This window comes from Cariama cristata, unplaced genomic scaffold (genome assembly GCF_000690535.1).
Source record: "Cariama cristata isolate BGI_N322 unplaced genomic scaffold, ASM69053v1 scaffold1463, whole genome shotgun sequence".
Taxonomy (NCBI): domain Eukaryota; kingdom Metazoa; phylum Chordata; class Aves; order Cariamiformes; family Cariamidae; genus Cariama; species Cariama cristata.
Genome location: NW_009609941.1, coordinates 124,488 through 146,438, shown reverse-complemented (window position 1 = coordinate 146,438; position 21,951 = coordinate 124,488). Strand labels below are relative to the sequence as shown.

The following is a 21,951-nucleotide window of genomic DNA, read 5'->3' as shown; positions in this document are numbered from 1 at the left end:
GTCCCAGTGTTGGACACTTTCAGACTGCTTGTGGCAAACTTTTCTTCCAACTCTGCTCCCCCTTAAAGCATGAAATACCACATTTGTGGTTCTAGAAGGTCATTTATTGTTGCTAAGGATTAAGTTCGTGTGGTCTCTGCACAAAGCCAGAGATAAACAGAATCCTCCCTGCTTCATGACCACTAAAATATGGACATTTATTGATAGGAGCCTGTTCAGCAATAAGTCAAGCAAGACAAGCTATAAGACAGAAACAAAGCTGTCTTTGTATTCCACTGTATCAAAACAAAATCAAAATAATGTGAGCCGCCTTGTGCTGCTGAATTTGGCAAATTAAGAGTTTGAATTAAAATTTCTTCTATTTAAGATGTAAGGCAGGCTGAATTCATAGAATGGTTTGGTTGGAAGGGACCTTAAAGATCATCTCTATATCCCAGGTAACCAGGTCTCCCATTTCCTTCCGGAGAGCGCCCATGTTGTCCCTAGTCTTCCTTTTATCACCAATGTACCTATAGAAACTTTTCTTGTTGCCCTTGACATCCCTGGCCAGACATTCCAAAATGTCAATGATTACAATATCTGAAGGCAAATTTGATTAAATTATGTGTTTGTTCTTCAGCACAGATAGTCTTATCCTTTAGTTTTAGTTGCTAACCTTTTAGTTATAAAGCTTCAGTTATGCTTCCCTTGCTCTGTATCATAAGGTATAAAAGTGCTGAATTATTGTAATACTTTGAGGATACAATTGACTTGCTTTCTGTAATTGTTTTGTGTTTGTATAGGAGCCTCATCTTATTGGACTATAAACATTATTCAATATGCAGCTTTTATTTAGCACTTTAATTACAAAACAAAGTAAAATCTTATGTAAAAATAAAAGCAGTTTAACTTCCTCCTTTAGTACACACATTATTTTATATTAAAATCAAATCAAAGCCAGCTGTCACTCTCTTGGAAGTGGGATGCTAGAAGTGATATAAGACATGTCATTTCTGTTTACGTAAGGCCACAATGTTCTTTAAACTACTTAATCTTGAGGGTAAGGTGGTAGTGTTGTAATTTTTCTCTGTTTGGAAGCAGGTATTCTCCCCTTTCTGGCTAATCAAAGATTGCCTTCCCTTTTGCCTTGTAGCAACTTAACTGTAGCTGGAAGCCAGAAAATCCCCAAGTTTACTTATGTGAATGACAGATCCTCCCTGAAGGGCTATCCCCTGCCCTGCACCGTATTGTCTTTGCCTCATGCTGGTTGCTCAGGAACTCAAGTATTTCCTCTTTTCTGTGCGTTAGGTGTGGCTCTTTCAGTAATGAGAGCGTTATCAAATCAGATCGTCTGTTCCTCATGGCTTCTACATCTCCAGTCTATCTAAGGACTTCAGTAGTTCTGTTTTTCTAGTTAAAGCCTCCTGCTTTAGTCCTCCTGACATACCTAGACATTGTAAAGAAACCTTGCTGTGCGTTATCCCAGGGGGCTCTGGAGCTTCAGCTTCTGTTTTTCACTTGTTCTTCCCTTATGCTGAGGAAAAGACTTTGAAACTTCCACTTGACACAAGGCTGTTGGATAATCCTGTGGATTACTTCTTTTGAAAGCTGGGCAAAATGATGCTTATTATAGTATTTACGATATTTGGCTCTGAAACGTCTGAAATCTAAAAATAGCCTTTCCCATGCTTGCTTTCTTTGTAAGACATGCCTTCAGTTTCTTTGCATCTGAGAAATGGTGTTCTGTTGCAGGCCTTGACTGTATCAAATATGATACACTTGGGTACAATGGCCTGTTTACTGTTATACTGGGCAGTTTTGAGGTGACCTTGAAGCCGAACACAGCCTATTATTCTCTTATTGATGAGAGGATCTGCAGGGCCAAAATCCTGAACTCCTGAGTGCCATGCACTGGGTTTTGACATGGAAACGTAGAGCTCTCCAGGGTCATCCTCACGGATACACCCCCTAGATGCAGCTGGTTTGATTGAACGTGCAACGTGGCTGGATCCTTGTTTCCTTAATTAAAGAAATTACACACTTTCTTGCATGAACTGGATGTATGTAATTACTTTGTCATTTTATGTGCTTTGCAAGTCAGTCATTTAAAACAAATAATCTAAATAGTGTATATAGTTATCTTCTTTCCAGAACTTTCAAAATCTTTAAATTAGTGTGCTGTTTCTTCTTGTTTCTTATAGGGGTCTTTAGTTCCTAGAGAAGATCCAACTTACTCATTAGCTACAGCAGAAGAAAGTCTCCTGAGTGTATCAGGAGGAATTGATCAGCTGCATGAAGAGGTAGGTGCTGGCTGCTTTATTCTTAGCCTTTCTGGAGAAGTCCTTTGAGATTTCATAGCATGGGACATAAATGCCAGAGAGCTGTTTAGAAATTATTGTAAACCTATAGAGTTCAATGAAAGAATTCAGTCCATTCTGTAGTCTTCCTGAGGATGGGAAGTTAATTGGTTTGTGGAATTCTTCAAACTTCTGTGGTTTATGATATTGCACAGGGGATTTACATGGTTTCTGTTAAAGTTCAGCAGATTTTTGTACTGTGATCATTTAAGGTCTTAAAACTGGAGAAAGGGAGATACTTTCTTCTCACTGGTTTTAACATGTGGAGCTTATTCAAAATTATGTCATACCTCTATATTCACCAAAAAGTCTTTGATACCTGTAGTATTGTGTTTAAAATGATCTCAGCAGAAATAACTCTGTCGAAAGCCCACATGAAAAGTAGACACTTGTGTTTTTTATTCAGTTGCAACACATGAAAAATTGTAGGTAGAAAATTGACAATCATACTTCAACCATTAGATCTCATTTGCTGACTGTATGTACCTATAATTTTCTGACTATGTTTATGTAATCTAACTAGGTGCTTGCACTAACAGTGGTGTTATTGCTAATAGTGATGTATCCAGAAGAGTGATTTTCTTGAGATATGTTAGTTGTAGCTGGAAAAAAGGTAATGTTTACTTTGTTAAAGAAATAGATTTGATAATTATGATCTTAGTGATTAAGAAAATAATTGATAACACAATTCTTCACTAATATCAGAGGCTGGAACTTTCAATATAATTAAGGTATCTGTAAGCATGGAAGCATCAGAGATTTATGAATCAGCTAGGTCTACCTTATGAAAAAAGATCGTTTCCTCTTACAAAGTATTCTCAATATTGGGGAAAAAAAGTGTAAAAATCATAGACAAATGTCATAAATTAATCGGTGTTTTAGGAGAACTGTCAAAGATTATCTCTGATTTTATTCTAGTCATCTAGATTTTTGAAAAAAGCTTGGCAGCTTAACACAGTGACTCAGAAAACCAGGAATAAAAGTCAAGAACTGACTGGATTTATTGACACAGTACATACAACCATCAAAGGTATCCTGCTTTTGAGATCTTTCCACTTTACAGACTTTAGAAGGGTATTTCCTTCAGAACTCTTAAAGAACTATTTACATGGGGAGTGCTGCAGTTTGCACAGGGGATTCACATAACCTTCTTTTTTTTAGCGGCCTGACTAAATTGTTTACTCTCCTACTTAGTCCTTACTGAAGTTGCTGTGTCACTAAATGAAACACTGGGCCTGGATCTCCCGCTGTCAAATGCTACATCTCAGAGCCTGCAGGATGATATTTCTGCTCTTCTGGATGCATTGCGCAAGAAAGGTTTTGTTCAACAGCACCATAATGCTACCAGTGTCTTAAAGTAAGCCTCTTCTATTGAAAACTCTATTTCACATATGTCTATACTATGCAATACTGCTTTTTGGAGAGGTCTGGAGAAACATTGTGCCATAATAAGAGGCAGTGTGATGGATAACTAGCCCAGGTGGAGCTGTATGAACTCTGAATTTGGAGTTACATGATTTAAAGGTATTTGGGCTTCCCACGTGATACTAATGCAACCAAAGCCTGTTCATTTGGATGTGATACAAAATTCCCATGCAATAAGTGCAAAGTTTGCTTTCAGTTTGTTTCAGACCTGGCCCTAACACACATCTTGTCGCTTCTGGCTAGGAGACGTCACAGAACTGTCTCAGTCAATTGCAAGCCCGGGACATGTCAGGTCTGCTGAAGGACATGACGATTTATTGTCACTGGAATATGTGACATAAATTTGCAAATGAAACCAAGGCATTTGTTTCTGCAATCTGAACCGTCCTTTAGGACTGCATTCCATTGTCTTGATTTGTCCCCAGTTAAAGGCTATTTTAAAATGGCTTTTGTATTCATTATCAGTGCTTATTGCCAGACTTGGCAATATAAAACATTGACTGTTCCAACAGTCTGCAAAATTTTTGTTCCAGCTTCAGAAAAACTGCGTATTGTTATTAAGTGCTTTGAATTAGGCAGGATAAAATGTTTGTGTTGGTGGCATGTCTGATTTTGTTCAACAGACTCCTGTGCTTGTCCTTGTGCTGAATATTAAACTGTATAGAAGCTAAATGAACATGAAAATGGACTAGAAATCTGCCATTTATTCTTATATTTATTAGGAACTTCAAATAGCTCTTTTTGCACTTACAAAAATGTCTCAAAATGTCCTGTAACAGAATGTTCTGACTTTCAACATCAGTTTTTGAGCTGTTCTACAAGGCATTTATAAATTAACATTTTCAGTTATAGGCTCTGGTGAAATTTCTGAAGTTCTCTGATAAATGTCCTTTGACAGATTGAAGAGAGTTAATAAGATTTATAAGATTGTTTGCTCTGCAGAATTTAGCATGCAATGCAGCTGTAAGTTCAAAGCTGATTTAAATAAGTAGCTTGCCAGTCCATTTTTCAGGGAGCAGACGTTACCGCATGGCTCACAGTGGACTGAGCTTGTGATGACATACTGTTAAGCAACATTCGTAACTGAGGTCTCTGCACATTTGCCACGTAAGGCAAAGTTCCCAAACAATGTGGAATATAACCCGTTTACTCTACATCAAATAAAGGCCATTGTTGCCTTGTAAAATACTTCCCTTCTTGTAGCTTTTTTAAGGCTATGGCTCCTGGGTGTAAAGACTCTGAGTTACTTGTTTCAGAAAAGACATGCAAGTGCACATCTGCTATTCAATAAGAATGATGGAATGTGTTTTGCTGTGTATAACCGTGAAATAAACTAGGTTTCTTTTGCTTTGGCTAAAGATACATATGATTTGAAATCAGATTAAAAGTGACAAACATGTAGTAAAAGTTATTACAAGAGTTGCAGTGTGCAGCGTATGTGCTGAAATGAAGAGAAGCAAAGGAATGGACTTTCAGGATCATTTTCAGTTCAGTTCTTTCAATATTGGAAAGTGTTCAAATGGAGATGCAAATATTCCCAAATAGCACAGCTGAAGCGATTAACAGCTGACAAATTTGGGGGATTTGATATTTCCCAGATACTGTCTGTTACTGATTAAAAAAGATAAGTGCACAGATTGCTCACTTCAGTGCTCATTTTAATGAGGCTATTTATTTTTATTTGATATTTAAACTTTTCAGGACTCTTGGGTATGTATCTTTCAGTTCTAGTTACTTGTTTCTTTTCAATGTCAATCCTCATAATTGATGTTCTGATCCTACATTCAAAATATGAATCACTACAATTAAGATACAGAGCAGTCCCAGAGAAATATTCAACAGAGATTTTGATGTGGGGAATGTCCAAAATTAAGTCCAAGCAAATGTGATTTGTAGTAACCCCTTTCCCCTCTAGTCACCACATGCAAAGTTTCTGAACTGTATTACTGCCCACTCCACTAGGCAGTCATCTTACTGTGTGGTAAGACGAGTAACTAAGCTACCATGTATATATGTGCTAGTATAGAAAAAAATTGCAGACTCTTGTAAGAAATTGCATTTAAATTAATTTCACATGACCCTATTTTCTCCTGAAGAAATCCATGCCTAAGTTTCTCCTTCCCTGTTTATTTTCTGATTCTTCTCTTTGTCAGAGCTGCAGAAAATTTGTTGATCCAGGTTCAGAAAGAATATCTTAAACCCCAGCAGGAGCTTGCTGAACTAAAAAGGGATACAAGCCAGCTCTTATCAATGCACAACAGCAGACTGCAAGATGCCCAGGACCTGGTGAATGAGGCGCTTGCTAACATCAATGAGACCAATCGCTTGTTTCCTCTTATCTCTAGCAACCTGGCAGAGTTAAATGTAAGACTGGACAGTCAATGTTGTTGCATAAGAAATATCAAATATGAAATTGTCTTTAAAACCTGCTTTTTAGACTTTAAACATGTACAATTCTTATTAAACATAAGTCAATGTTGTTGCATAAGAAATATCAAATATGAAATTGTCTTTAAAACCTGCTTTTTAGACTTTAATAAGAATTGTACATGTTTAAACATATTAATATATGTGATACCTTAAAAGCTGAAAGGAAACCAGACCCCTGTTTGAGAACCGAAAAATGATTGTGTTATGTGAACTCATCTGCACTCGCTGACTTTGCAGACTACTGTAAAACACTTCATTTATGCTATAGGACAAAAAGCTAAATATAAAGGAGGGTGAAGAAGTCTCAACTATGCTCATTAAAGAAGGGAAGGTCCTAGTGAACACTGCTGCTGCTCTTGCCCAGGATGTAAAGAACTCTACATCTGTAAGTTCTTAAGTTTTAACATCATCTTTGGTATCATCAGATGTATTTTGCTATTGAAAAAGAAAAAAAGGAAACCATTTTGTTGCGCAGGACCTGGAGATCCACCAGGATGGGTTAGTCCTGTGGAGCACCAAACTGCGACACCACGTGGATCAGCTGGTGATGCAGATATCTGTGAGAGGAGTGCTTGACCTGGTATACAGAGCTGAGGACCATGCCACCCAGTTCCAAAGACTCGCAAATGCGCTAGAGAGGTGATAAACTCAAGAAATATGAAATCAGGGCAGATCTACAGCAGTGTCAGATTTAATTTAAAGAGGTAGTAGCTTAATCCACTAAAGGAATTCCCCGCCCATGGCAGGGGAGTTGGACTAGGTGATCTTTAAAGGTCCCTTCCAACCAAACCATTCTATGATTCTATGATCAATTTTTATTCCCCATTTCAAGTGCTTTTTACTTTTAATGCGGTGTACCTTCATTAAATCATATGGAGGGGTTTGATTAGTCTCACACTTTAAGTGGCTGACTTACACAGTAACTAGTGACTTACCAAATGCCCAGTGAGTCTATCATGGTATGGCTTGGAAAGCTTCAGGTCTGTGTATGAATACTTCTTGACAATATATCTCTGAATCTCATCAAGAAGTTATTTCTACTACGCCTCCATTACTGTTGCTTTCAAAGCATCTTGCAGAAATGAGTGGGTTGCAATCTCAGATCCGCTCAAATGCATTCTTAGAATTTGAAAGTTGGGAAGTCATTCCAGTTAATGGAAATTAATCTTCTATCCCAGGAATCCTTCTAGGATTCTTATTATTTTGTCTTTTAAAGTCATCAGATATGTGTTAAAAGTTTAATCATATCACATTGGAAATTTTATGTGTATTTTAAGTTTGAGAACAGAAAATTTGAGTAAACTAAGTAACACTGAACAACTCTGCTGACTTCACTGCAGCCAGATAAATTCAATAAAGCAAAATTTAATACAAGATAGCTTTCAGATCTTAGTTTCCCCCCTAGATTCTGTATTTCTGTACTTTGCTTTTGAGTTCCAGCTAGGAACCTGTTTCTTTTCTGTTCTATTTAGGCGATGTGATTTGTTTGTTCTAAGTGACTAAGTGGCTGTATAAATTGAAAAACTGACTTAAACCAAAAGGAACAAAATAAAAAAAAAAATAGATGAAAAGGAACAAAACAGAACACAAAGGAACAAAACAGAAAAAAAGATGAAAACCTTCTTTGAACTGAGTTTTCCAGTTCAAAATAATGAACTTAAAGCCCATTATGCCACATAAGGCAAGGTGCGCTCATTTTTTTGAGTGCATCATGTATTCTAGAAAGGTGTACATGTTGTAATTGAAGATGTGGAACTTTGTGCTTGATTAAGATGCTCTCATGAAAACAGAATTACTTCTTAATTCTCTGTTTAGTGGCCTCTCTAAAGTAAGAAATGTGACTCTGAACACAACTGCTGCTGTCTACACCCACTCCAGTGTTAAAACTGTGATTGAAAGAACAGAGAGTTTGGCAGATGATGCGTCTAGAGTTGTGAATGGCCCTTTAGATTTAGTAAGTATCTATTTTTGTGTTTTAATTAATGTCTTTCCCTTTCTTGTTCTAATTGTTTTTTGCACTTGTTGAAATTTGAGTTGTCTTGATGGAGCCGTGTATGGCAGCCTCTGCTACCAACTAATATATACTGTATACTGGATATCTACTCCAAGGCAGTAATGGTACCAGATTTCATGTTCTATTTACCTTGCTTTTCTTTCTGCCACAGTACTATTTTACCAATTTTTAATGTCTGTTGCTTGGTTAGCTGGACTGGACTTGATTCTATGAGTGTTTTGATCAGTCATCTGACATGTTTGTAGAACTTAAGTTCCCAAACCTCTGGCACTCCCGTCCACCTTTGGAATTATTCGACCATCTCCTTGTTTGACCTGTTGCTTCTCCATTTCTGTCTAGATATTCCCAACTGCAACTATTTTGCTTAGTTGGGGACACTTCATAACCAAATGTCTGTCTGTGTCTCATCTGCTGTCCCTCTGCCTTGCAAGATTATCAGGTGGTTGTTGAAACAGTAGATTAAAAAGACCTGACTATTTACCAGGCTGACCTTGTTAGTTTTGTATTACTCTGTTTCCCCCCTTTTATCTCTTTCTGCTTTTCCTGATTGTAAACCCAAGGAAGGAATGGGCTGTTTTACAAGGGTCATGCACATTATGTCTGGTGAAACAAATATGCGACAGTGCATTTACATGGTAGTGATCAAAATAGTTGGTGTTGTTTCGTGAGCCTGTGTGTTATTTTATAGCACTCTGTCTTATTAAAGCTTTGTACAGCATGACTCCTTCAAGGTACTCTTCCAGATTTTCCAGTGGAGAAATTGATTTCTCACTTTTGAGAGATCTCACTTTAAATTGCTCAGTGCTGGGAATTTTGACTTAGGCCTGGAACTAGAATTACTGATGTTCCAGAAGGCAACACTGAATCAGTAGCAGTGTTCAGACTGAAATTTGGTAGGTTTTGTTTCACAGTTGTCTTTTCTTAGTAACTTACAAAGGGATTCAATGTCACATTCTTGGACAAATGATTGCAACTTGTATTTTTGATTGATGCTTAATAAAGTAATAAATGGAATATCTCATAATGAGAATGTTCAATAACTTGAAGTAGACAAACACAGATACTTAAATATTTTCAGTTGAATTTCTGTTTTTCGTATGTGGCGACTTATGTCTGTGTTTTTCAGCCAGAGGAGTCTCTCAGTCGTCTTGGAAAAAAAACTCTACTGCTTAGCTCCAAATTTCAGAATGAAGCTAAAAATCTGAAGAAGAGGAGTGACGGTCAGTTTGTTAGAGTTCACGTTTCTGCTTCTATTTCTTTTTCTAGATCTTGTTTTGCAGGGGTTTTTAATGTGGGTTTTGTGTGGTTTTGGTTTGTGTGGTTTTTTTTTTAAATAAGCATAAGGTAAAATACTGCATATGACTATATACATATTTTCATACAATTAAGATCAATGTATTGTGGAGGCATGTAGTATTTTACTTTTTTGGGTAAGAATATAATTTTTCTCTGTAAACTTCTAAAAAATTGGCCTTCATTATATCTCATTTACCTCCAAGCAATGCTTTTTTTTAAATGGCTGTTTTTCCAAATTTTATGTATTAAATCAGTAGAGATTGTGCAGCAGATGAAACACAAACATAATTATTGAAGAAATCCATTCATCCCATTTTATCTAATAAATCATGGATTACACAAGTATGTAGGATGATATATTTAAGTCATAGTAATTTTTACTTGTTCCTTTTACACAACTGAAATAGAGCAACAAGCTGAACTTTATTGTCTGTACAAAATGCCTTTTGGCTCAGAGCCCCTCTATAAATTCCAAAATCCTTTTGGATTGTCCAAAGACATCAGCAAACCCTTGAAGTCTGCACCATGGAAATTTAAAAGCATTTTGAACACAGACTTCGAGTAAGAACAGAGGCTGGCCCTGAGGGAAATTTTGGACAAAATTGGATGGAAAGTGAATGTTTCACAGACATAAACTGTAACTGTAAAACAGTCTTTGCTTTTAATATCAATGCATTTACAAATATGTATACATTTTATGTAATTCAGATGGACAGAATACACAGCTTTTTTGTTCCTTCTGTTCTACATATTTTTATTTCTACTGAGAGGATTCTGCAAACAGATCACAAATAAATAAAAGAAAAACACTTCTTTGACTCCTGTCAGATATCACAAAAAGTGAAGAACATCATAAAAAATTATTAGGGTCACTTGGAGGGTGGCAGAGCCCTGGCACAGGCTGCCCAGAGAGGCTGTGGAGTCTCCTTCTCTGGAGATATTCAAAATGTGCCTGGATGTGATGCAACTTGCTGTAGGTGAACCTGCTTTGGCAGGGGTGTTGGACTGGATGATCTCCAGAAGTCCCTTCCAACCCCAACCAGTCTGTGATTCTGTGATAAGAATTCACAATCATGTAATCATCTTAATTTATAGCCTTTTCTTGACAGTGTTTCTACTGATTCAGTCTGATGGAATTGACCAAAAAAGGGTAACTTTGAATGGACAGTGTCCACAGGGGTTTATCTGTGCATACCACGTTCATTTTGCATTCCTGTTTGTAAAGTGCTCTTTCTGTTGAAAAGAACAAAAAAGTTCCATTGATTAAATAAGTGACTGCTTGTTATCCCTACACATAGGGTTTGTGTGGGTTACATGCTGTTTGTTTATGCATGGAAACATCACAGTTATTTCTTCCAATAGGCCTTTTATTTGGATTGAATGGATTGAACAAAAAGGTAGAAACGATTCAGGAAAGCACTAATAAAATTGTCAACCAGCTTAATGATTCCATTTTGACACTAAAAGCATTGCCTAATGGTAAGTGAAATTCATATTGACATTCTCCTTATTACATAACCCTCCAGTACCATTGAAATAAAATCCTGTTCATTGTCTGAATGCAGAGACCTAGCAATAAGCTAAATAAACTATACCGGAGACTTATTTAGCCTCCTCCCATACTAGAAATGTGTTTGGTTTTGGTTTTTTTTAGTAAACCCATGAAACATAACTGGGTTATGTAAGGTTTGTAGTCTTATTCCCGTGTCACACTGCTGTAAATCAGGAGGGGCTCTGAAAGCAATATAACTTCACTGATACAAGAGAGTGAAGTCCTGAATATTTAATCCCACATGGAGAGAAACTTATATGTGGAACTGTGAGGTTTTACTTCCTTTTGGTAGTTTGTTTCAAAATTGTTTATACTGCACTGTGAATCTTATGCTTCTAAATATTTTCTTCTTGTAAATGCTGACTTCATTTAACCAATTAAAATGGTCTTCCTGTGCTTTTCCAAAACAAAAGAATTCCCTTTTAAAAAAAAGTCATTATTTTGGATAAAGGCAAGACCTAGAGTTCATGGAAACTAATACAGAAAATATCTTTGAAGTTGTGAATAAGAGGGTCTGAAATACTTAATAATGAGAAAATGAAAAACCTTATAATGTTTTTTTGAAGGTACAAAAACACTGATAAAGACCTCCTGCCTGTGTTGTTGGGTTGTACCGTATATCCAGATTAAAATGTTAAGTCCAAAGCTTTAAAATACCCATTTTACAACTCAGGCTCTTAACTCACACTAAAGGGTGATATTAGTGATAATGTTACACTGGATATTAATCGCAGGGTGCTACCTAACATAAAGCTACTCACTGCAAATTAAGGCATTATTGAAACCATAGGATTGTCCTCCTTAACTCACAGCTTAACATTGTTTGCTTTCAGTTTTGTTGTCACATTTCTTGAAGTTTCCTTTTTTTTTTAACTGGGCAGAGATTCATGGTGGTGTTACCCTCTGTATATAAGGTACTGGTGGTGAAAAGGGATTGCTGCAGACCTAAATCAGGCCTTTTGTGCCAGCTGCTGCATCTTCCCACTGTTCTGGGTACAGGGGGGGTATAAGGGGCAGGCTGAGACTGGAAGTGGTGCACTCACTATATTTGTAGCCCAAAGCAAAGGGTATAATAGAGCTTCTGCCTCACCAGCTTTCTGCAGGATTTGAAATGTAAGTCTCAGACTAGTGACTCTGAGTGCCAGCACTCATTCAGGGAACTTAAACACTATGAGCCTGATTATATGCATACACCTACCTGTTGGGATAGACAGAATCAAGTTCCCCATCGTTGCATGCTGTGACTGTATTCTATTCAGAGCCGGTCATGAAAAATAAAACATCTCCTAGAATTCAAAACTTGGATTCATCAAGTCTTTTGATCAAAAGACTTCAAAGTCTGACCTGACAAGCCTTAATTAAAATTGCTGCAAATTCTATCATTTATATATGTGTGTAATATATTTTATTATTATATACCTCTGTGTGTGTATGAACAAATGTAACTACATCTATAGCTGTATCAATATCTGTATCACCAGCTTGGGAATATTTACAGTGTGTTTTGTTCAGGGCCATAGCTGTGGCCATTTCCCAACTTAATAAGTGGACAAGAGGAGTTGCACCAGCCTCCTGGCACTCTAGTTTCATAGGCAGTAAACTTCTACTCTGTAAGCCGTGGCACGTTCAACAGTTAAGCCAAGTTGAATCACAGTAGGTCTTGGTTTGGAGCTCCCCTCACAAACTGAAGAATACAAACAAGAATATGACTCTTCCTAGGAAAGGAAGGTAACTGACAGCTTCTCTAGTGTTTTGGCTGGGATTGTAACTGTGTTGTTATGAAGCCAGGCATTTGTTACTCCCAAGAATGTATGAAAGCTGTGAATATTTTTTAAGCTGGGACCTGTGTTTCAGATACAAAGAAATACATGCTTGAGGTGAAAGAGCTGGCTGTGTCTGCAAACACAAGTGCTGTAGTGGGTTTAAGTCACTTTGGGGATTTCTCTCAGAAGCTGCTGAATACTTCTTCTACGTTGTCCCGAGTTAATGACACATTGAGGAAAACTAGTGAACTTATAACTGATTCATCAAAAGCTGGTAAGTTTGCTGCTTCATTGCTCTTTAGAAATGTCACTGCTTGCAGAAGCAGTACTAATACTTAAATTTTAATAGGTATTAAATATGAGCCTGATGGACTGAAAAAGTTTCTTCCTAATACAATAAAAATGTGCTAACTTCTTAAAAGACCTCTAGAGGAGTCACGTGATACCCTTAAGTATGCACATTCCTTACTGATGTTTAAAACTGCTGAAACGATGATCAGAAACAGGCCACCTTGGCTCAGTATTTTAACAATGAACAATACATTTTTTTCAACCTGCTTCAACATTTCATTTATGTTTTGGCAGCAATCACAGCTGAGAAACAAGTTAAAGAAGTCGAAGCACAAGCAAGTCTTTTATTCGATAGGCTGAAGCCTTTGAAAATGCTAGAGGAGAACTTGAACAGAAACTTGTCTGAAATTAAAGAGCTCATCAGCCAGGCCCGCAAGCAGGCAGCATCTGTGAGTTCCCACATCCCAGACCTAACTGGCTTCACTTTTACTTTTAGCAGAGAAGCTCTTTGAGATAGAAAGCCCCAAATTTACTGTCAAAGTACCTGGTCGTTCTGAAGTCTCATTGAAGTCGAAAAGCACTGACTGATGCTAAAAGCATACTGACAGGGCTCTTGGTACATTTTATAGTTTTAGCTTTGAGTTTCTTACTGCATTTGTGAGTTTGTCAGAAGAGCAAGGCGGTAATTTATGTACTATTTCCTTTTGTTTCCTATAAAAATAATGAAATACAATATGTCAGAAAGCAATCGCAAAGATATTTTGGTGAGGAGGAGACAAGTGAGGAGATGGTGCTACCATTCTTTTTAGGACAAGAAGTTATTTTCTAAACTTATTTTAGAGATTGATGTGGGGTGCCTCTGTATAACATCAAATATCATTACAAATTTTTTAACAAGAGTGTTGATTCTGTGGGTAAATTTGCCATCTATGCCCTGCCGTGTCCATATGTTCTTTTTTGCAAGAAGCTGCCATGCATCCAGAATACTTTAAGACAAATAATGTACTTGTTTTTAAATCATTGCACCTCCCTTAAAGACAACAAAAGTGAATCAACTGTACTATGGACCTCATTAAACTGTGAGGGGAATATAAAAATGACTGCAGTCAGTAATTTTTGGTATGCCTTTGGCTTTAGTACAGGTATTTTATTGTAAGGTTTAGGGAAGTTTTGTTTTAAAAAATAAAAGGCTTTCAGTTCTTTCTGCAAATCTCCTTAATTATATAGATATTGCTTCTCTGTCACAGTCTACTGAAGCTAATGAATCCACTGCAGAAAAGAGGGAGTAGGATTTTCTGCAGTGTAAAAAGAATTATTAGCAAAATCCCTCCTTTTCCAATTTCAAGAGTTTGGTCTGGTTTTTTGTAAACTTTTACTGGAGGAGAGAAACTTTATACATCTGTGTCCATAAGCATCTGCATATGTGCTTTATGTATGTAGTTGTTACAGGCGTATTCAATGAAGTTGATGAAGAGGCTTTTCTGTTGTTAAAATGAGTTTTCTGTCATTACGCTACCAAGCTCCTAGGAGTTCGGCTGCACTTAGCTTTAATCGATGTCCTATCAGTATACTAGACAGTGTTCAAAGGAGTTAGTGGTGTGACAACAGGAATATGAATTTCTCTACTTAATCTTAAAAAAAGTTTAACTTGTGATATATTTACAAATGTGTTTTTTGAATAATCGTGTAAACTGTGTTGTAAAACTTTATTATTGCAACTGTCTGCTTTTTAATTTTTTTTAGTTTTTTCTCTCAACATAGACTAGGAATTGTTTCTTTTTTTTAAAAAAAAAAGGTTTTGAATTTCTATATCTTTATTTTCTGATATTATTACAGTGGCTTTTACTGATATACAGGCTTCTGACTCAAGATTTATTGTTATTTTCTGAGGTACTTGAATAGTTTAATTTACTGGCTTCAAATCTTCTGAGTGAGTGAATTATAACAGATATCATTCTTTTCTATTTGTGAATCTTTGTCAAGTGATACCTGAGAGATTGCTAAGATCTAACCCAGGTAGCAATACTTAGATTGCGTGAAAGTCTCTCAGCAAATGGCTAGTGTTTGGTCGGAAGCTAAGTACGTATACCAGAAATACATGTTGTATACACTGAGACTTATTTAGATTCCATTTTCTCCTTTCCCTCTCAGATTAAAGTTGCAGTATCAGCAGACAGAGACTGCATTCGTGCCTACCAACCGCAAATTTCGTCTACAAATTACAACACCTTAACGCTCAATGTGAAATTAACCAGATAACCTCCTTTTCTACCTGGGTAGCAATGGAAAGGTAAGCTTGTGGCATACATTTCCTGAAGGTGATGGCAGTCAGATGTTTTAAATGACCATATATGTGTTTTTTCCTACTTGACTTCAAACTAAGTATCCAAGTGAGGCCCCTTGCAGACAAATGTGTTCACTAGGGGTGGAATTATTTTTGTGCCTTAGATGATTCCAGAGATCCTCAAAGGTAGAGAAGAAAAGCTTCTGATTCCTTAGCATTGCCTCTTGGCCGTGTCATGAAACTCCACCTTCCTTTTCCCATGCGGTGCATTAGCCTCATGGAATATAACACTCTACGTGATGCTTTGATTTGCCATGCTGGAGTATATCAAGCAATTTGCCTGGTATCACAGAGAAAGAATTTGGCCCTCATGAGCATGGTGCATCCACCCACTTGAAAAGGAGCATTACATCTCACTGTCATGTTGCCTTCCTCTTCCTTCCCTCTGTAGTCCTAATAATTGCACACCTATTAGCTCCTTGTGGCATGCTATCATGTAATAGTACTTTTTCACAGACTGTCAGGTCACTTCACAGACACTCAGAAGTGCATTTTCTATATGTCTCCGTGTGTGTGTACATCACATGTTTTTTATGTATCTCTAAAGAAAACATTCACCTACTTGGGTATAAGCTGAGTTTTTTTTTGTTTCATTATAAGTGCAAATTAGTAAAATCAGGCCCAGAAAGTTTTTGCTAAAAGTCAATTCCTATAGTATGGGATGTAGGGACAGAAGTCTGGGAAGGCTTTCTCAATGTTACATGTTAAAATACACAAACCAGAAACTACACGTTCGATGTTATCTATTAGAATAAGCCCTGTTGTTTTCCAGACAGACTTCCTTGCAGTAGAGATGCGACGTGGTAAGGTAGCTCTCCTTTGGGATTTGGGCTCTGGATCAGCAAGAGTGGAATACCCTGATTTTCAAATTGACAACAACAAATGGCACAGAATACATGCAACCAGGTAATTAAAATGAGAATGGCATAAATGTTAGACAGGAAAATTTATCATTATTTTTTTAATGAGGTGGCTGTATGTAGGAATGTCCAGCTACTTAGTGAGTGAACTTGGCATAAACAACACAAACCATCTTCTGAGTTTTGCAGTAACGAGATTTTTGTTGTCCTTAAAAAGAGAAGCTGATAGCATGTGTTGATTAAGCCTAGTGATTTCCAGAACTATTTATTAGTATCTGTACTTGGCAGGTTTGGAAAAACAGGTACACTCACCATAGAGGAAATGAACTCCGATCAGAAGCCTTCATCTAAATCTGCAACCTCTCCGGGGACAGCCAGCATACTGGATGTTAATAAATCAACACTAATGTTTATCGGAGGACTTGGAGGGCAAATCAAGGTTAAATTCTGAGATCAACTTTCTGTAAAATGTTTTTATCATGTTTGAGATATACTTTTGACTGAGAAATAATTGCATGAATTGGTTCCTTCATCAAGAAATGCCAGATACTCGGAACATAAAGCAAAGATGCTGTAAGGATGTTCTAGTATCCTGAAGTTAATTTTCCCTGGAAATTTTTGCATAAAGTTTTAACCCGGACAGGCTGTGTGTGCATGCATGATACATAGACATTACGCAGTGAGTTTGTTTTTCTTTTCCTTCTTCCATGGCTTCTTTTAGTTTGCCATTGTTATTCATGCCATGAGGCATGTAAGCAAGTATTTTGCTTTTTCACTTGCTGCAAAACTAATCTATTATGATTTAAATGATAATTGTTAATGGTTTTGCTAAAACATGTTGTTCTTTTATTATGATTTATATCTAACAAAGTTAGAGTTCAAGGAAAACAACCAAGCAAAAATTTGTCTGCATAATTTTCAGAGTACTTAATGTTAATTGTATTCATGAAGTATTTCTTGTCTCACAGAAATCGCCTGCTGTTAAGGTGACCCATTTTAAAGGGTGCATGGGAGAGGCATCTCTGAATGGCAAATCTATTGGTCTTTGGAACTACATGGAAAGAGAGGGCAAGTGCAATGGCTGTTTTGGAAGGTATTTTGTCTCACACTCTTTTTTGGTAACAGATTTAGAGTAATTTATATCTGTAATATGTATTTCTGTGCTAGCTAAAAATAATGAACTCTGACAAATTGCAGTGTTTCATTGATCATTAACTTGCAGTTCTGAATACACTAATCTGAATGTGTCAGTTATGTCAAATAATTCATTTTATGGAATTTTGTCACTTATTAATCACTTTTTCAGAGGAGTTCTATTGCTGTGGTTTATTTTGTACGTTGAAAGTAGGGACTGCCAGTGAACCAATCTGTTTTGGAATGTTTGCTTTCCAGTAATGTCCAGCAAGACAAATTTATTCTTTCCTGGGATAAGAAACAGTGTAAAGCTTTTTTATAAAAAAATCCATAGAAAAACTGTAACCACGGAGATTGCTACTGTTCTTGTAGTCATTGTGAAAGGGGATTGTACTATTTTTATGTTTAAAGAATTGAAAAGAGATATGCTTGACCATGTTCCCTTTTGTGGAATGTTTCATGGCTGAGTAGCAGAGGGTGCTGCTTGATTGCTTGATTGTATGAGATTTTTTTACAAGTATATTGCAGGGAAAGGGGCTAATAGAACATTTACTGTAAGTGCAATTAGGCAAAGCATTTTGATAAATGGATGACACCTTTTAAGTAAGAGGGTCTATGTTGTGACAATTACTTTTTCCCTTAAGAAATCATTGGGATTTTTTATACATCATGGAAGAACATTTTTTCTCTTGTATATGTCCTTCCCCATGGGTAAATCGTGTATTGTGAGATTCTGTAATGAAAGTGGCCTTTGGCTGAAATCCTTCATAACATGAAGATTCAGGTCTCTTTCCACACTTTCTAATCATACTGCCTGGGGGCTGCTCCAACTGATCTAATTTGTATATTATATTTAAAAATGACTGGAAAAACACAAGTCTAACATTTTTAATCCTGTTTTCTACTTCCTTAGCCCACAGGATGAGGACACTTCATTCCATTTTGATGGCAGTGGATACTCAGTTGTGGAGAAGGCGCTCCGCTCAACAGTGACTCAGATAATAATATTTTTCAGTACCTTTTCACCTAATGGGCTGCTTCTGTATCTTGCTTCAAATGGCACTGTAAGAAAATAGATCAGACTCTTAACCTGTCAAAAACCATATTTAGATCACTTGATGGATTCTTGCTTTCTCCTTTGTTACTTTTTCAGCTTACGTACATTAAACCAAGTTGTATTTGTGTAGATTATCACCTGTGATTGACATCATAAGCCAAAGGAGTAAAGACAGGAGCCTTTAGAGCAAATATTCACATATACTAAGGCCAAAATTAAGCAACCAAAAGAATTCTCCATAATTTGTTTCAATTCTAGACTAAAATGAATGATTATTTAACTAAAGGCAAGAAAAAGAAACAGTATGGACAACAAACTAGTTTTCTTCAATTGGAGGAACCTTTGCAGAATGTAAAATCATTTGAAACTGAGCTTGCAGAAGGACAATAGAATACTGAATAGGCATGTTGAATTAAATCCATGAGACAGGAATTCAGTAAACGGAAAAACTCCCTGCAACAGAAATATAACCCAGACCCATCTCCAGACCTTCATTGTCATGTCATGCAGTGTACCGCATACTTAGCTGGTGATTTTCTTTTCCTGAATGAGGACAAAGCTTTGTTTAGGTACAGAATGTTTCAGAATCACTGCATTATTTGTTTGCTTTGTTATGTGCTCACTGCAAGACTACATTGCACAATGATATCTGACTGAAGTTTCACAGTGCACAGGGAGCACTTTTAATACAATTCAGACAGACTTTTTTACTATGTGAAGAAGCTTTTTGCTTCTTGCAGAAAGAACTTTGTAGCGTTTGATTGTTATGCTAACAGTCAAATCAAATTATTCTCAACTTCATCCAAAAAAAATCAAATGTGACATTTGTTATTTAAACCTTCCTCTGCCAAGTAATCAAGACTGATGTTGCTTTTAAGAATAACAAAAACAAAATGATGTCCTTGTGAGGTACATGTAACTTAATTTTGCTAAACATAGCAAAGATAATGATTGTGGGCCTAACAAATAGTCTAAGTACAAGAGTTACTATACCTTTTTCACACAGTAGGCCAAATATGCATCTTTTGGAAGATTTTATTTCCAGGAATTTAATCTGTTTGGTTTTTGTGTTGGTTTTTTTTTTTTTCTTGCCAGAGAGATTTCTTGTCCCTTGAGCTTGTTGATGGCAAGGTGAGACTGACTGTTGATCTAGGTTCAGGACCTCTTGCTCTTACAACAGAAAATCGTTACAACAATGGAACATGGTATAAAATTTCATTCAGTCGGAACAAGAAACAAGGTAGGCTACAGACTGAAAAAAACAGGTGTCTGCACATTTACAAATACAGGTATCTAAGATAGCCACAGGGGACATCACTGCAACCAAATTTGGTCACTTCCAGTGCAGTTCCTTTAGTAGCCACACCTATGTTACTTTGCTTTTAGAAGGACAGCAGCGTAAATCTTATTCTTGGTTTCGCACATCTTATAAACAGCAGGCAGTGCAGAAACTGCCAGACAAAAATGTATCAATAGTCCTTAAAGAATGACAGGTTTTTGTCCAAGTCTGTATATCAGGGATCATGTTTTCTGTTCTGCATTTTAATTCATACCCAGTACAACAGTATTTTGGGGCCAATGTTTGGGAAGTAATGCGTTACAAATAATACGTGTTAATAGCTGTAAGATATTCTCATATATATTTTCCTGTACACTTCCCCAGATCTGGTTTTGTCAGAGAAGAATGAATCATATTAACAGAATAGCTGGAAGTACTCATTCTGAAAATAAGAAGATTGGCCATACATGTTTGAGCCAATGAATACATTTTCTTTTATTAGAGGCAAGATTGCCAAAATGGAAGAACATGTATTCGTGTCCTTTTCCAGATCTTTACTTTCTTTTCTTTGCAGGAATTTTGGCAGTCATGGATGCATATAACCTCAATTACAAAGAAACCAAGCAAGGAGAGTCCCCTGGGGTTGCCTCAGACCTGAATCGCTCTGATAAGGACCCAATCTTTGTTGGTGGGCTGCCAAGATCGAGGACTGTGAGGTAAAGTGTCCTCTTGCTTTTCTTCCTTTGCTAAGACTCTTGTAAGTAGAGGGAAAGACTGTAACAAACTCTATCTCCATTGAAATTAGTGAAAATGAGGGAAGTCTGAAGTCTTGTTTATGGCCATGTATACCACAGAATTATCTGTCCTTTGCCTTTGGACTCTAATAAGGTGCTTGTCCCCCAATAAGGTCTGACACCGCAGTTGAGATCAGAGGCAAGCTTGTGATTTCCACGTCAGCAGCTGCCGCAGTAGCTGCCTGCTCTTTGTGTCAGACTGCAGCAAGCATTCAGCGCTGCTGCCTGGAACAGTGCTCCTTCGGTCTCTACCTGTGTGAGCCTTCTGTTTTCCAGCTGGCATTGATGGGCAAAACTGCACTTCAGGATAAAAGGTCTACTTCAGATAGGAATTCTCGTAATTCAGTTTTGAAACTGGGAACAGAAGAGAAATAGTTGTGAACAGATCAACAAAAAACATTACAAATATATATTTTATAGCATGTCTCTAGTTTATACGTTTTGTATTGCATTTGCTGAGGTTGTAAAGTCACATTTTTTCCAGTGCCTTCACTTTGGAAAGATAAACATGGCAAAACACAATCTAATTAAACTGTCTGCGTGCTCTTGACAATAAGGTAAATTCCAGGACAATATTGGTCTTTCTGCAGTTATTGCAGAGGTGCAGACTTGTTAATATTAGCTGGCATAGCGGCCTGTAAGGGATTATGGCAGGACAGCCTTACATTTCTCTGACTTAAACCTGGAAACAAATTAGGCATCCTCCAGACTTAAGAAATGAAAAAGAACTGCTAGGTAGTAGAAAGCTACAGTTACCCTCTCACACAAAAGCCATTGCTCCAGATCTTTACTTTCTTTTCTTTAGTTTTGAAACGTTAAAGTTTTCAATGTTAAAGTTTTGAAAAGTGGCCTGGCCTGGCGATGCAGCACTACACACTTGTATGTTTCCATTTGGGGACAATGTCTGACCCTTTTTAAGATCACAATTAATATCTGCTAAGAGTAAACCCCAAACTACCCCTGTTTTCACTTACGCTGGGCTGACTGCATTGTCTAAAACTGATCTCTCTTTTTCTTATTGAAGAGAACTTAATCCTTTCTCCCAAGAGATTGCAAATACTACTACTTGGTAAAAAAGCCTTGTTTTGTGTTTCAGGAAAGGTCTTAATAGTAGAATGTATGTGGGATGCATCAAGAATCTGGAAATATCCCGTTCAACCTTTGACTTGCTTAGAAATTCGTATGGAGTAAGAAAAGGCTGTGTATTGGAGGTAGGAGACTTTTAGGTTTTGTGACCTGATCTTTTTGTTATTGATTGTTACTGAACAATGAATAGTAATGTTTGTGAAAGAATATAGTGAGTTGAAATGGGTTTATCTTGAAAAATTCTAAAATAATCTAATCTATACTTGAATTTTTTTCTTTTTTCTTACTAG

General features: G+C 36.9%; 1 protein-coding gene across 1 annotated transcript in view; it reads left to right on the top strand.

Moving 5' to 3' along the window:
- LAMA1 (laminin, alpha 1) overlaps positions 1 to 21,951 on the top strand; it is a 67,738-nt gene that overhangs the window by 33,688 nt on the left and 12,099 nt on the right. The window contains 20 exon segments of the mRNA XM_009697687.1: positions 2,181 to 2,279; positions 3,255 to 3,366; positions 3,531 to 3,693; positions 5,915 to 6,125; positions 6,460 to 6,576; positions 6,667 to 6,830; positions 8,007 to 8,145; positions 9,332 to 9,425; positions 10,864 to 10,980; positions 12,908 to 13,090; positions 13,402 to 13,556; positions 15,259 to 15,356; positions 15,358 to 15,397; positions 16,224 to 16,357; positions 16,600 to 16,750; positions 17,280 to 17,404; positions 18,359 to 18,509; positions 19,598 to 19,742; positions 20,356 to 20,497; positions 21,672 to 21,786. Coding sequence (XP_009695989.1) covers positions 2,181 to 2,279; positions 3,255 to 3,366; positions 3,531 to 3,693; positions 5,915 to 6,125; positions 6,460 to 6,576; positions 6,667 to 6,830; positions 8,007 to 8,145; positions 9,332 to 9,425; positions 10,864 to 10,980; positions 12,908 to 13,090; positions 13,402 to 13,556; positions 15,259 to 15,356; positions 15,358 to 15,397; positions 16,224 to 16,357; positions 16,600 to 16,750; positions 17,280 to 17,404; positions 18,359 to 18,509; positions 19,598 to 19,742; positions 20,356 to 20,497; positions 21,672 to 21,786 — 2,655 coding nt within the window.